The sequence below is a fragment of the Bacillus rossius genome, chromosome 5 (assembly GCF_032445375.1).
Source record: "Bacillus rossius redtenbacheri isolate Brsri chromosome 5, Brsri_v3, whole genome shotgun sequence".
Classification (NCBI taxonomy): Eukaryota; Metazoa; Arthropoda; class Insecta; order Phasmatodea; family Bacillidae; genus Bacillus; species Bacillus rossius.
The window spans coordinates 56,353,383-56,368,940 of NC_086333.1; the positions used below are offsets into that span (position 1 = coordinate 56,353,383).

The window sequence follows — 15,558 nt, forward strand, 5'->3', positions numbered from 1 at the left end:
AGTTCTCCCCCAATTGCTTTGAAATTCTGATACAATATTGCATTTGTATATGCTCGTGTTTTTATATAATAAAAAATACATAAAAAATGAGCACTTGTAACTCAGTACATGTAATAGAAGTGAAACTTAAAAACTTCTTTGTTAATTATATAAAAAAAAAAGTATTGTGCTTTCTCTTTTCTTTCTTTTCCATTCAACCAGACTGAGCCACAGCAACAGCAACACATGGACTGGTAGAGCTAGTATTGAAAATAAATATATGGTTTGAGTCTGTCCATAATTTGAAAATTATCTCCAAAAAGGGTTTAACTTTCTTACATGATTATCAGCATGTTCTTGTCCATTTGAAGAAGATTATATAGGCTTTTGCTCCCATTGTCTAAATAACCATCTTGGCTGTCGAGTTACGTTGCAGTGGCAGAGTGAAACCTATGTACGATCTACCACTTCGACGCAGCTCAATAATTTTGGATCAAATATAGTTTATTTTTTTGCATTTATTTGGTATTGCTTAAAATGTATAAAAAATTACTTTGAGATATAACAGGAAGAAAAGAAATTTTTTTTTTGAAAGACCATAAGAAACAATCCTTAAATAGGTTTACCAGGTATTTGTAGGTACCCTGAATGATGTGTACCAATAATTAAAGACAATATTAAATGGTGAATTGTGATAAAAACAAAATAACAGTGAAAAGCTTGTCAATACATCATATAACAATCAAATGTGAGTTAATACACCATAAAGCACAAAAATACAAAAAAAAAAAAAAAACAATTAATTACCTAGCATATTTACTCAAAACTCAACTCAATAATACAAAACATAATCTTTTAATCTATTAAATTCAATAAATATAAATTATTTAGCATGGAGTTAGTATCAATACAGATTGGAAACATTTTATTTATTAATTTATTTATTTTTTAAATATTGTAACTTTTATTAGTAACAAATTTTTACATAATGACTTAGGTACATTTCTAAAATGCACATATTCTGATTTATTTTGAGATTACTTATTTAAAATTATTATATTTTGAAAGTGCATCATGCATCTGTCAAAATGACCGTTCTGGCAAAGTAAGTATCATTGAACAAGCAAATGTCTTATTTGTTGAAAATGGCACCATCTTAAATGAATGAACAGAGATCATAAATAATGAAAACAATTACACCAGTGTTGCCTGTTTTAAAAACGAGATTGGTGTGAAAATAAAAACCATAAAAAATCTTGTCTCTACCGATAACGCTAGCAGTGTGATCGGGCAGGTTTTCGACGACTCACCTCGTGGCAGTTGAGCTCCATGTACCTCAGGGTGTACTCGTCGGCGTCCCGCAGCGCGAAGGCGAAGCAGTGCAGGACGACCACGCTGCCGAGGAACAGGTCGTCCGGCCGGTAGAACGCCGGGGTCCGCGACCCGTAGCGCTCCTGGCCGGGCTTCTCCACCCGCTCCCGCGAGAACATCTGCCCCCCGCGGAAACCTGTGGGACACGTTCCCCCCGGGCGGTCGCCGCCTTGCCGCCGCAAACTCTCTTCAATCAGAGCAACAGGGTAAACTGCCCGGTGCAGACCGGAGTTCATTCAATTTTAAACCATTCAGGGTTTGGAATCTAAAGTTTTGGTAGAGCTTAAGTTGGGGGTCTCACATGCCGTATTGATTTTTTTACAATTTTATCGCCGTCCCTAACAGATAAGGGTTTTTCTGTAAATTTAACACTATAAATTTCTCTCATTTGTTGTTCTGCCACAGATATTTTCTACAGATAGGCTATTTACTAAGTGTTATATAAGTCGCTTAAGTGTTAGTAGGCTAACGGTTATCACTTGCACTGCTTTTTTTACGGCAATTAAATCACACTTAGTTAATATCTGTTGAAATGTTCATGTCAGAACAGCAGATTCAAGAGAGGTAGTGTGTTAAATTTACAGAAATAGCCCTGAATGGTTATATTAAGTTATTAATAATGAGAAAATTAAAAAAAAAATGAACATGGCGTGTAGATTACGTGAACTGCTTTCATATATTCCGTTTAAGTTTATTTGGAGAAACATCTCCTTTCTACTTCATTACGGAGAGTTTATATTTATTAATGAAAAAAAAAAATTCCCCTACTTCATTTCAATACATATTATGCCAATTTCCTCACACTTGTATTTACATTAATTTTGGGTACAGTATATGCTTAGAATAATTTCATAACTATAATTATGTGACACATCAATGATGTTTACTGTGCTAATGAAGGACCAATTTTATAACTTTAAAACACTTTTTTTTAAATACTAAGAAAACTTCAATACGTTGGTTCAATTATTTCAAGGAAAATGTGAACAGTACATTAAAATAAAGAAAATAGTAAATTTATCTCATGTTAATAAAAGCAGTTACATCGTATACCTGTGACACATTGTATTCATTAAATTATGTTTTTCCAAACCTATTCTGTAACATTGACATTTTTCGTCTTACTATAATTTGTTAATCTTAAAGAGTTATTATGTAATGACAATTTTTCCTAAAAATGCCTCATATCATCAATATCAATTATTTAGTTATTCCCAAAAATTTTAAATGATTAAGAATTCAAATTTTACATATTTTTTTTCTACAATTCCTTTAAGAAAACAGTATAGCCTTTAAAAAGTGAACCATTGCTGTAAATTAAAATCCTAGTATGGCAATTTTTAGAGAAAGATTTTGTTACAAAAAAAAGATTTCAACCTCCTGGAAACCTACCTACTTGGACACAAGAGGATGGAAAACATAAACTTTTAATCTTGACAGAAACTAACTATAACAAGAATTTTAAAAAAAGCCAGATACCTACATTAAATGTCTTTTAATCTGGTATATTCAGCAGCACTTCTGTGCCAGATTAGCAAGTTCACATGTTTATCATACGTCAATAGTTTTAATGGGAATTAAAAATGGAACTAATATATAGTACAATATTGTTTAAAAAAGTTTTAGTAAACTGCTCTATGGCAAGAAAAAAATATTCTTTAGCGTTACTGTATAGAAAAGTCTTCAACATTTCGCGCAGAGGGGCGACAAATGCTCAAATCCACCCAAAAGAATCCAAACCCTAGTGGCTCGATTGGTGCCGGACTGAAGAATTTGCTAAACCAATGAATGCAATATTACCAGAGTTTTCGGAGCCCATCTCGAACACAGACATTGTGTCGTCACACAGGTAGTAACAGACGATGAACTGCCGGGTCCTGTCGACCGGGTTGTCTGATATCATGCAGGCTTTGAACCGGAGAATGTGGCTGTCCAAACCTTGCCTGAAAACACGAGCATACGAGCAACGCTTTACCTAAAACTGCCCCACACAATCACACATGTTACGTCTCCAAGCAGCCAATAAACAGTGAGCCAGAATTGACCTCCAAACTTTGGCTCCTCAGTTCATTATAAAGAAAAGTAAAAAACATATTTATGACTTTGGTCTAAAATGCTACCTAAAGCTGGTATGCACCTTTGAAGGTAGAGCTGAACAGTTTTTTTAGTAGCAAATAATAAATGATTTAAAATTGAATATTTAATGTCTGCATAGTGTTTAGTAAAACAAAGTTCTACAACCACTGTAATAAAATAAATTCATTTAAATAATTGATGGTTCAAAATCTTTATTTTTATACATTTTTCTGATGTGTTGCTATGTACACCTAATTATTTCAAATAAATCCTTTTATGAGGACAAGAAGTTTAAACCTGATGGTAGAAATTTGTTGAGTTAAATATTATCATTTACAAAAAACTTTCATTCAGCTCCAAATATAAAGACATGTATCAGTCTTGAGAATAACTCTAAACCATAGGTTGTAATATGTTTTCTATATATTTTTCATGATGAAATTCTTATATCTTGCGATCTTATCAAAACTAAGTCCTTACACCATAATTTTGCTACCGTACATGAACATATTAACAACCTATACTTTTTTAAAGACCTTAATTGAGCACAATACACAACAAAATAAAAACCATGAAACTTTGTTGTAACAACAGAAATTTTTAAGACGGCATTACAGTTTTGTGGCGGTACGTATTTTGCTTAACTTACAAATCAATTACAACAAACAGGAAGTGGCTATAATTTTAATATCAAGGAAGAAAAACTTCATTTATAAGTTAACTAAAAATTGATACATCGCATTAAATTGTGACGATGTGTGTGTAATTAAGTTGCAATTTATAAGCCTCTACCTATACTTTACAGTAAATTTAACTACTGACCCAAAACGTGTGGTCTCAAAAAAAAAAACATTTTGTTAAGTAGCAGTGTGTTAATGTCTCTGTCAGCCCTGTATCAAACAGGGGCGGCTTCAGGAAGAATTCTCGGGAAGGGCTGTATCGTACAAAGAAAGGACAGAGTTGCAAAAAATTATGTTAAATAATTTAGAGATTTGTATTGAATTTTGACAAATTCATGGTCTCTGATACTTAATGTTATAAGTACCTATCATACAATTTTTGATGAAAGGAAATATTAACAAACTATTCAATTATTTAAGTTACATAACATAAATAAGCATTCCCAAATAAAAAATAAATAAATAAATCAAGCTTGGGAGGGGCTATAGCCCCCCCCCCCTTCCCACCAACACTCCCCGCAGGCTGGTGCCTGGTGTTACAGAGCAGGAATAAAATTACTATGTGTAGTTATGATTTTTTTTTAATATCAATATAAAGCATTTACAATACTCCTTGAAAAAAATCACACATGAAGAAATAATCTAAATCCAAAGAAAACCAAAAACCAAACTAGTGAAACATTTTAGTTCAACAGATCAAAAAGCACATCCAACACTAACTTTGAAAAATACTATCTTAAATGTATCCAGTAAAAATCTGTTAGAATGTGAAAAATCAGTTTTGGAAAAAAGGTCTTTGTCTCAGGACCGCTCCTCATAAGAGCCCTGTTTTTAGTCATAGTGTTTTCTGAGGAAAAATCCATATTCAAACTGCTGGCAGTCGAACAGGAGGAGTTTCGGTGGACTGTACGGACTGTCATTACATCAGCCGGGTCACCAAAACCAAATAACTCTTATGACAAGCTAGAAGCTATAAAAACACTGAAAGCTGATTCCGACACTGTCATCCTCCAAAACTCCAACAACTAGACATGCCTTTGCCACTTATCATCAGCTTTTGCAATTCTCCATGCCAAAAATTTCCTATACATATTCTGCTAAACATTCTCAAACCACTTGCAGGCCAGACATACAGGCCGATAACTGCACTTTAATTTGAACCATCCAACAAGTACCAAAAAGGCATTCTTCATACTCTAATCAACCGAACTGAAGTAATTTGCTCTGACAAGAAATCAGATACTGATGAATAATATCACCTAAAAGATGAACCCCTGGCAAACTGCTACCCACCTGGCATCATAAAATTACACATGATTCTTTAATCTAGTGAAGTGGTATGAAGGATGTAGGTCCTTAAATCAATGAGCTCTAATGCACTGCAAAACTGTCTATGTAGTAAATGTATTTTATTTAGTTATTGACATATATAATTAATGGTAATGGCCAAATTATCTAATATGACTATTGGTGCTATTCCAGCATGTTAACACTAATATCATGCAATATTTTAACTGTTATGTAGTATTATTTTCATTAAATTTAACAAACAAATATTCTAGTTAAAACACATAAGCTTATTTTTACTAGAGATGGGCTCTACTCTGTGCAATATTTTACATTATTAATTGCTTTAATATTTTCAGTAAAAGCTAGCAACTGAAGTTCAATTATGCATACAGTAGAACTTTGTTGTAATTTTCCTGCTTATCATGTTTTCCAGCATATAACATCATATTTTTTAAGTCCAAAAATTTCCCCATAAGAACAACGTATTTATTTCTTGTGTATAACATTTCATAAATGGTACATTTCCTGCTTATAATGTTTGCTTTCTTAAATTCAATAAATTTAATAAAAAAAAAATTAAAACTTAAATGTTTCAACACACAACCTATCTGTGAAGTTTAACATTTTAAACAGTTTACTTTACAATTTACATAAATTTTTGTTTACTATCGCTGTTATATCACTGTAATTTAGATTGTTTGAATAGGATCATGTCCAAAAAAACAAAATATAGAGTGTGTCAGATCACTAATTCTGGCTAATGCTGTGTATTTAATATATGTATTGAAGATATGTAACGTTTGGAGTTACATGTCTATTAAAACATTTATCTTGAAAAAAAAATAACCAATCCTTTCTTTCCTTGCCATTCTGGTGTGTTTTCAGTTTGCCAACTATTCCACAATGGCAAAAGAAAATCTTTTTCTAGAGTTGAATTTATTTAATTTGTATCGAAGAATCCCAAAACACACGTTCAAATGTTGAAGGAATTGGACATAGCACTTTGGCATTTCCATACTAAATGTTATTGTCATGAATAGTGAGACAATTTTACAGAAATGTGGCAGTGTGTCTTAAAGATCAATAAAATATAAACTAGGAGCACGACGAATTTGAAGAAAAACTATTAACATGGTTACGCAAATTTGAGCATCAAGTGTGCCCATCAATGGTTTTAACATTATATTTGTTTATATTTGTTTACATAGCTTGATAAGTCCATTAGTAAAAAGTTCAAACACTGATACATGCTAAATTGATATTTCTGCTTATAATGGGTTTTTTCTTTGCCCCCTTGAAAAAACATTATAACAGTGTTCTACTCTGCGTGTATAATGTTAGGTTAGCTGTAAAGTCAAATTAATGACAGGAAAGGCAAGCCCAGATTTATTTTGCTCAGAAATTCCCTTTAACCGACTTTGGCTTGCACATGAACTTTGTGATTTTTCTTTAAACAAAAAAAAAAAAAGGTTATGGCAAAAAAAATCAATTTATTAATTTTTCACAACAGTATGAAAAAACAATAACTTAGCAATTAATTAAATTGCCATTCGTTTGCAGTGCTTGTCCCTAGTTGTCTTGAGTGCAAAATACTTAATTACTAACAGTATCTAAAAATCCAAGTTATGTGATAAATACTATGCAAATGTTGTCTAAAATAAAATATCTCCTGTTAAGTTCGTTACCATAAAGAAATAAAAATAGAGTTTTTTGTAATAAATTGTTTTCTATCTAGTATAACTAAATGGTTCTTCATTAAAAAGCCAGAAAAAGTAATATAATATTGGTTATAAGAACAGGAGTAATGTGCAAAATATTATTTTCAAATATGCATGATTTTTTTGCACTAATTTAAAAAAAAAATTTCTAGGAAAGAAATTTCCCTGGGTCCTTGTTTTGTTGTCTACGGACATGCACAATTTTTCACACTCATTTCAAAACATCATGCTAGACAGCAATCACAGTTAATCTTAATTTTTATGTAACTCCAAAGAGAGAAAAAAAAAAAGCACACGCAATACCTGTCTTTTTGAAGGAACTTGTAGAAATCTCTGGTAGGCGGGACAGGAATTATGCTGAGGCAGTTCGCAGCGGAATCCTCGTAGCTGCCGAAGCCGTCGTACGGGGGTAGCTCCCGGGGTGGGGGCGGCCCCTCCACCAGAGACTCCGCGGGCTGGTCGAGGGGCGTGAAGTCGTCTAGATTGCAGACATGCGGAGCAAACTTTCAGCCTCGGGTCATCCATGCACTTCTAGTTCTGCAGTGCCAGCCTCTGTAGAGCGTCTCACTCTCAGTTTGGCACCCACTGTCGACAGATTGGTACTACCCGACCAGTTAACAGTCAAAAGTCTTATTTTGTACATTATCCTAAATCATAACCGGTTTTAATATTTTTTTTTTTTTAATTTTACTGTTTGTTGTTTTTTCCTAATACATTAAATAGTGCCATTTGACAGTATCATTACAGTTGTAGTCGGTCCGACACAATAAAAATAATTCCATGTTAAATACCACTTATTATTTAACAGGAGAAACTATTGGCAGCAGTTAGTTAAGTGGCACATCATGCTCAAACAGAGCCAAAATTTTTGATATTAAATTAAATTTAAAAAAAATTGTTGAAAAAAAAAACAGTGGAAACCAAGATGGCGTATTTCAGTTACGTCCACTTAGAAGTAAACATTGAATATCATCAGATGATGATCCTGATGAAATACAAGAAACTGTATTTCCAAAATTCTCATTCCCAATTTTCCTTTAAAAAAATATGTTTCAGATTAATTATAAAAAATTTTACGTGACATTATAAAGTTGTTTAAAACATTTCCGCTCTGTGGCGTGCAATTGGCAACACCCTTAATAAATTCAACAAGATGAAAAATGCAGCCAGCATTGTCCAACTTTCAACTTCTTGGATTTCTGGTTGCATTTACACAATCTTTATAAGTGAACTATTCCAAAACCTTCTAAAAATATTAACATTATGTGCATGCAAGGCAACCATTTTCTTTTTAATATATGCATAATGTTTTCACTTGTAAAACTTGTACAGTGAAGTGAAACTAGAATTTTACATTTAAAAATAGATACTGAAAATTCATACATTTTCATGTTAATCATGAGTTATAAGTCTCTGGAAGAAATATTTTGCTACAGTTTTACAATCTCATGATGTAGTGTTGGTGACTCGGGCGAGTTCAGTCCTTTTACAAATGACTCATGTTGATATTTTGCATTTCTTATGTTCTGTGTTATTCCGTCTCAATACATGCTCTTAGCTCACAGAAACCACAAAAGAGTTCATACATAAATAATTGAAAATAGGTCAAATTCCAACAAATTATCAATGGTCTATGGTATACAGTTTAAATGATAAGTAATCAACCCACTTAAAACCAGCAAATTTTATATTGGAGCAGAATATAATCAACTATGACTGAAGACAAGAAGGAAAGGGTAGAGAGAGAAAAAACAACAACATATTTTTTACACACAAGTCATTCAAGATGTGAGGGTCATAAGTTTTATGCCCTGGGCGATGCCTCAATCCGAAAACTCCTACACATAAATTAATTCATGTCAGTCATTAATGTAGGGAAGCCAATTTATTATAAACTGAATTGAGTAATTACATGTGTATTAAGATCCTAATAGTTTATTGTTTTTTTCTAACAAATATTAGCATTTTCTTGGATTCAAAAACAATCTAACAGTAAATGACTTACAATTAAGTTCTGCTAATCTGAACTAACTAGGACTGAGGCCCATACAGATTACCTGATATTCAGATTAGCTTAAATTCTGGTCCAAATACAGTAGTGAACAGTAATCATATAACATTTTTTGTAACAAATTACAAGATGATACATGTGTTCATAGGCAAACATTACAACAGAGTGATGATAAATGGTGAATTACTGATTTCATGACAACCAACTTCTGTAATTATTAATGCGAACATTTACTGCTTTCGATTGATCAGGATTTCAGATTGGTAAATGAGATTAGCAGGACTCTGCGTTAGCACTATCAGCTAAAATCAGTAACAATAGATGCACAGGGTAGTAGAGCTATAGAATTTGAAACAGTATGGTAACATATTAAGGACAAAAGAAACAGCCAAGGAGTTAACTATCTTGACTTTATCGACCATTTTTCAGACCATCTCAAAACAAAGATAATACCTTTTCCGAAAAGGTTACCAATGTGTAGAGACCCGGATAATTCGCGGGTTCAATGACCTCCAGGATAGACTCCAATATCCTCTACACACTCGGGCAAATGTCAACTGTTCATTGGCTGCTGACTTGTGAGTCGTCTCGACTGGGTGGCCTGTGATTCGACACTTCCATGAGTGAGGGTCTCTAATTGGCCCTCAGTCCTCCAGATTAACAGTGAACCAATGACAGAAGCAGCACTAAGGTATAATTATTTGAATTTTAGCATAACACGAAACGAACCCGCGAATTTTCCGGGTCTCTACCAATGTGCTGAAGTGGGTGACCATCACGATAATATGTACATGATAAAAGTTCCCTCTTTGTCTAAGAGTAACAGTATCAAGCACCCACTTATCATAAGAGCCGTCAAGACAGAGCACGACTCACCCATGCCGTACTTGCTGCGGTAATACTCCTTGGTGAAGGCGTCGCAGTCCGTCAGCGTGACCTTCCGGCCGTAGACGTCCAGAACAGCCCCGATGGCCAGGTCGTTGTCCCGGTAGTAGCTGGTCCGGTCCATTCCGCAGTTGAGGACGTCCGGGAGGTAGCGCGCCTTGCCGAACCCGCCGCTCATCACGTTGAGCACCGTGAATGGGCTGTCCGACCCTGGGACTGGTAGCGACGCGTACTTCTGCAGGGAAGAACGCATTCATCTGGTATGTGCGTCTTCCAAAAATCATGCATACAGCAGAGTCTCGATCAACCGAGTTAATGTGGACTGCCGCAACCTTTGCAAAATCTCTGATTACATGGATATAATTAAAATATCTTAAGGTTTGCAATTGGTTCAGTGGTACAAGTTTGTGGGGTAGCATTTTGTCGGCTATTATTTACTGTAAATTCTTTCAATTCAGCTCATGAATTTCTCCACCAGTAAATTGCAGGACTAAGGTTAATTGTGTTAAAGGCTTTCGAAATGTTTAGATCATATTTTAGGCTCTCAAAGAAACGCTCCAACACTCTTTGCCTGGAATGGCACTCGGTTGGCTCTGATAAACAGGAACATCGGTTAAGCGAAGCTTGGTTCATAGAGTTTCTATTTTGGCACAATGAATTAATGAATTAGGTTTTTGTAATCTGAATTTCGTATTGGAATCACAATGAGTACTTCAAATAAAAACCTCAAATTCATATATAGGTCTTAAAACTCAAAAATTTAAAAATTAAATACCTAAGTTACAATAAATAAAAAAAAATCATTTACTTTGGTGTTAAGACATTCAACTCTTCAAATGTTTGTTTCACTCAGCAAGTTTCCTGAATCAATATAAACTGTAATTATATTTACATTAATTACTACTAAATATACAAAACTAGCTGTGCCCACGACTTCGTCCGCGTGGAATAGTGTGTTTGGGTAGCATTTTTAATTATTTACGCTAATTATTTTACAAATAAGACACGTAAGTATATATATTTTAATGAGCTATTTGCAATGTTTCACTGCAAAGAGCTTATTAAATTATCTAAGTATATAAGTACCTACATAAGGTATAAAGTATTAATATGAGTTTACTTAAGTATATTTTTATAAACTACATTTTTTGTTCTACCATCTTTTGCCAAAATAAAGATTTTGCGGATTTGATACACGTGAGCATGCCTCATAGAGTTGCCCATGGAAAAAACTCTTTTTTTTTTTTTTAAATGAACTCCTGCAACTTTAAGCATCTGTCCTTGAGCTTTATTAATTGTTATTGCAATCGCTGCTTTATTTTTTTAATATTATTTATTTATTTATTATTTATTGTTATTTATATTTGCATGCGTGTGGCACAGTCGTCTGCCCTCACGTGTCTGCCCGTTTGGGTAAGCACACTTAGGCATATTTCCCCACCTACACTGTGCCGTACCACGCCTAGCTCTCTCTCCCCCCCCCCCTTCCCCCACCCCCTGAGGCTGCACAGCGCTCATTGTGTACGGCGCGGTGCTTGGCAAGTTTCTTACTCGCATTAACTTCAGTTTCACATTTTGTAATGACTCTGTAAATGTTACATCAGAATAGCTCTAATATTTTGTCTCTTGTCGCAAACTTATAAAACATTCACATAAACCTTACATATTTCCATACAAACTTTCATCCCCTATTCCCTATTGTTATTTTACACCCTTGAAGGTAAAACTTTTACAAACTTTGAATGTCATATTAATTTATATCGAATCAACAGCCTAAAAAATAAGTTTCAAGTTTCTAGCTCTAAAACTGACGATACTTCCATACAACTTTTCATCCCCCCGCCCCTTTCAACCCCTTACAACCCTTTTTTCGCATTAAAAAGTAGCCTATGTCCTTTCTCAGGCTCTAGACTATCTGTGTAACAAATTTCATTTAAATCGGTTCAGTAGTTTTGGCGTGAAAGCACGACAGACAGACAGACAGACAGAGTTACTTTCGCATTTATAATATTAGTAAGGATAATGGGGAAAGGTAATAGGATTGCTAGAGCCAAGATTAAATTGTGAATACTGAATAGCAATAAAACCTAAATAACAGTAAAAATTGAAGTCAATACAGTGCCAAACATCGAACTGGAATTCCATGCACTGTCTAACACCAAAATGCAAATACTGTATTAACAAAAAAACTCAGCTGCACAGATTCACTTCTATTGCTTCATTTTGTCTAGTAAAATATAGAATTAATTACATAAATCTTTAGTTTAAGAACATAAAATATTATTAGCTAGGTTTAAAATATATATATTTGTATTCTATGTTTTTTTTTTAAAGTTAAGTAAATAAAAGAAGTCTGCAAATGATTTTAGGTTTTTAACATTGCCTATAGAATGTTTGATAAATAATTCATATCACAGGTATGGCAACGATACAACAGAGACAAAAAGTAAAATATAAATTTTAAAATATGTTGACACCATAAATAATAAACTTAAACCACACAATAAATCAAATATTTTTTCCACTGCTTAAAAGAGGTGTAGGTTTAGTAGTTCCAATAAACATCATTTATAATTTACCATAATAAAGAAAGATACATTAAAAAAAAAAGACATTAATTTCAAAACTTGTCCAAATATGAAACCATAAAAAAAATTGGATTTAATCATTGTATTTTTAAGAAATGTTTGGCTGTACTATTTATTTTAATACATAAAACTTTTTTGTGAACTAAGGAACATAACAGAAGAATATTGAATGTTTCAATTGCAGTTTTATGTTTAACTTACTCTCATCAATACATGTACTATTGTTTTACATATGTAAAATTTTTAAATGTCTTAACACAAATTGTTACTGTGTTTGGTGTAAATCTCCGAAATATGTAAAATGTGTAATCAAATGTATGTACATAAACCATAATGAAAAATTTAAAAATAGGAAGACCTATTCTAAGGGCTGCTGAGAGAAACTAAGGGCCCCATCCCGTTATTTAATGTACAATTATAAAAAAAACCTCAATTTAAAAAAAAAACTATTAATGTTAATGTCACATTTACTGTAAATGTGACCTGCACATATTGCATAACTTGTTAACATTTCCAATGAATTCTTTTGTTGGCAATAGACTTTTAATTTCGTCCAACTATCAGGGTAAACGTATTCATTTAATATAATCTTGAAACTGAAACACAAACTAATCAATTTTATGAAAATCCAATGTATGGTTCGAAAGTCATCTTCAGTACAGTACTACATACGTAAGAACAGGGGCGCAAATCGTTAGGATTCGCAAGGGTGGTACGCGGATTTTTCGCAGCGGTGTCCGCGCTGCCCTAGAGTTTTGCGCGTGATTCTTAACCGACACAAGTCATCATTGGGTAGGGTGCTTGTGTGTTCTATATACTGCCCATATTTTGGACTCAATGCATGTAATATGCAGAAAACTTTACAATTTTCAGTAATTTTTTCCACAAAACACAGTTTTGACGTTTACGTTTATCAACACCGTTTCTCACTGTCACGATTTTGCAAGCGCAAGCGTGCCGACCCTCAGTGAGGTCCCCCCCGGTATTTATACGCACGTTTGTACGCCCATGCATACAAACATACATATGCATACATACCAGTGCCGGTTGCTTCGCTAGGTTGATTATGAAATGGTTTGAAACGGGGACTGAAAAGCAACTGTGTCCCAACTTTAAGCTCGTTCAGAGACGCACACCGGCGCACGTGGCCGGCCGACGCGCACCTTGGGCAGCTTGTCCCGCCGCTTGAAGACGGGGCCGGCGACCCGGCCCGAGTTGGGCGGCACGAGCTCCGTGATCTCGACGGTGTCGTCGGCGAGGTAGTAGCGCACCTCCAGGCGGTGCAGCAGCCCGTGGGGGGTCCCGCGGTCGTCCCAGTAGGCGGAGAAGCTCAGCACCTGGCGGTCGTGGTCCAGGAACTGCCTCAAGGCGTTCTTGGGCCCGTGCGGCTTGCCGGACGCCGCCCGCGCCTCCCCCTGCGCGGCACGTCATCCCCCAGGCTGCACTGAGGTGCTTCCATCACTGCTTCTAACAATACAATACACCTACCGAAAAAAACTACTCAGGGCCGGCGCGTCCGTATAGGCGAACTAGGCAACCGCCTAGGGCGCCAAGTAGCTGGGGGCGGCGCAGCACGACACATAACAGCTGATACAATATGTTTAACGATTATTGAAACTAGATGAAAATGGATTTTTGTAACAGTTTGGAATGTTTATATTGATATAAGTAGTAATTATTTAAAGTCCACGATGACCTGTTTATGATTTGTAATAAGTAAAAAAGTAAAAAAAAAAACACAAGCCTGCTTACATTTGATTGTTGACAAAATCTTAGGCTTACGTGATGTATTTTGTGGCAGGGAAAATTTTTTTGGGGTGTCCGGCGGGGTAGGGGGGTGGGGGGTCGGCATTAAGGTTTTTCGCCTAGGGCGCCAATTTACCTTGCACTGGCCCTGAAACTACTCTTATAATGCCAGATCTTCATCAAAACCAACTTCCTGATGTTCCTTACGATGTACCGACAATGCGGCTTCTGCGAAGCCTGTTTCTTTTGTCTTAATAGAGTTTTGAATTTAATGTCGAATTAGTCACCAATATAAAATACTTTTCCAATATAATTTTAACATACAGTGAAACATTACCCCCCCCCCCCCCCCCCCCACACACACACACACATTTCATCGGAATCCAAGATAATTTATCCAAAATGAAAAAGACAGAAGTATAAATGAAACGATAATTTAAAGGTGTACAACAATAAAATTTTTTGAAAAATCTGACAACACATTTTCTTAAAACCAGTAAAATTTTAAGTTTAAAAATTCTTCATTGCACCTACTGATTAAATACATAAATGTTGCAAAAAAAAAAAGCATGATAGCTGATAAACTTCATTGACAACTGTAGGCCTAGGAAAACAAATTATTTCGTTTTTTCATAATTTTCATTACCGCTTTAACCAAGCTTTAGTTCACTAAAAAGTCCCTCAAATAAAGTTTATACTCATTTTACGGGTCTTATGACTAAAAAACAATTATAAGATATTATATTATAATTTAATTTTCTGTATCGGACAGATGAAAAAGACCAAATTGTAACTGTAGAAAGATATTTAAAACACACAGAGTTTTTGTAATTATACATGCAAGTTAATAAGTTAATAACTTATATCTAGGTCTATTTTAATATGTAAAATAAAATAATTGTCAGGTAACATTTCTGCTGGAAGGATTAAAATATTACCATGCATAGTATCAAGGAGTCTATTATTTTAAAAACATCCTTTCTCCAATTTTGAAAGAAAGAAAGAAGAAAATAATTCTCCTTTACAATATCTGCATTGACTGTGCACATATGAGGTTCTGAGCACGAGCAGAATTCCCACTCTCTTACTCAACACATTATCTTGAGTTTTCCCTGTCCAACAACAAATTTTCTTCCTTTCTCATTGATAAATATTAAACGATAACAGAAATATACTGAACTAAAAATGCATACTTATCGAAACACATCACAACC

At 34.5% G+C, this 15,558-nt stretch overlaps 1 protein-coding gene across 2 annotated transcripts in view; it reads right to left on the bottom strand.

The window, feature by feature from the left end:
* The window catches only part of LOC134531820 (EF-hand domain-containing family member C2-like), a 40,478-nt gene that overhangs the window by 16,586 nt on the left and 8,334 nt on the right, over positions 1–15,558 (bottom strand). The window contains exons 5-9 of one of the 2 annotated variants that reach the window (XM_063367775.1): positions 13,762–14,013; positions 10,002–10,245; positions 7,418–7,592; positions 3,151–3,293; positions 1,290–1,486 (exon numbers count right to left, since the gene is read on the bottom strand). In XM_063367775.1, the coding sequence (XP_063223845.1) occupies positions 1,290–1,486; positions 3,151–3,293; positions 7,418–7,592; positions 10,002–10,245; positions 13,762–14,013 (1,011 nt within the window). The remainder of the gene's footprint in view (positions 1–1,289; positions 1,487–3,150; positions 3,294–7,417; positions 7,593–10,001; positions 10,246–13,761; positions 14,014–15,558) is intronic. The other variant, XM_063367776.1, reaches the window with a different exon arrangement.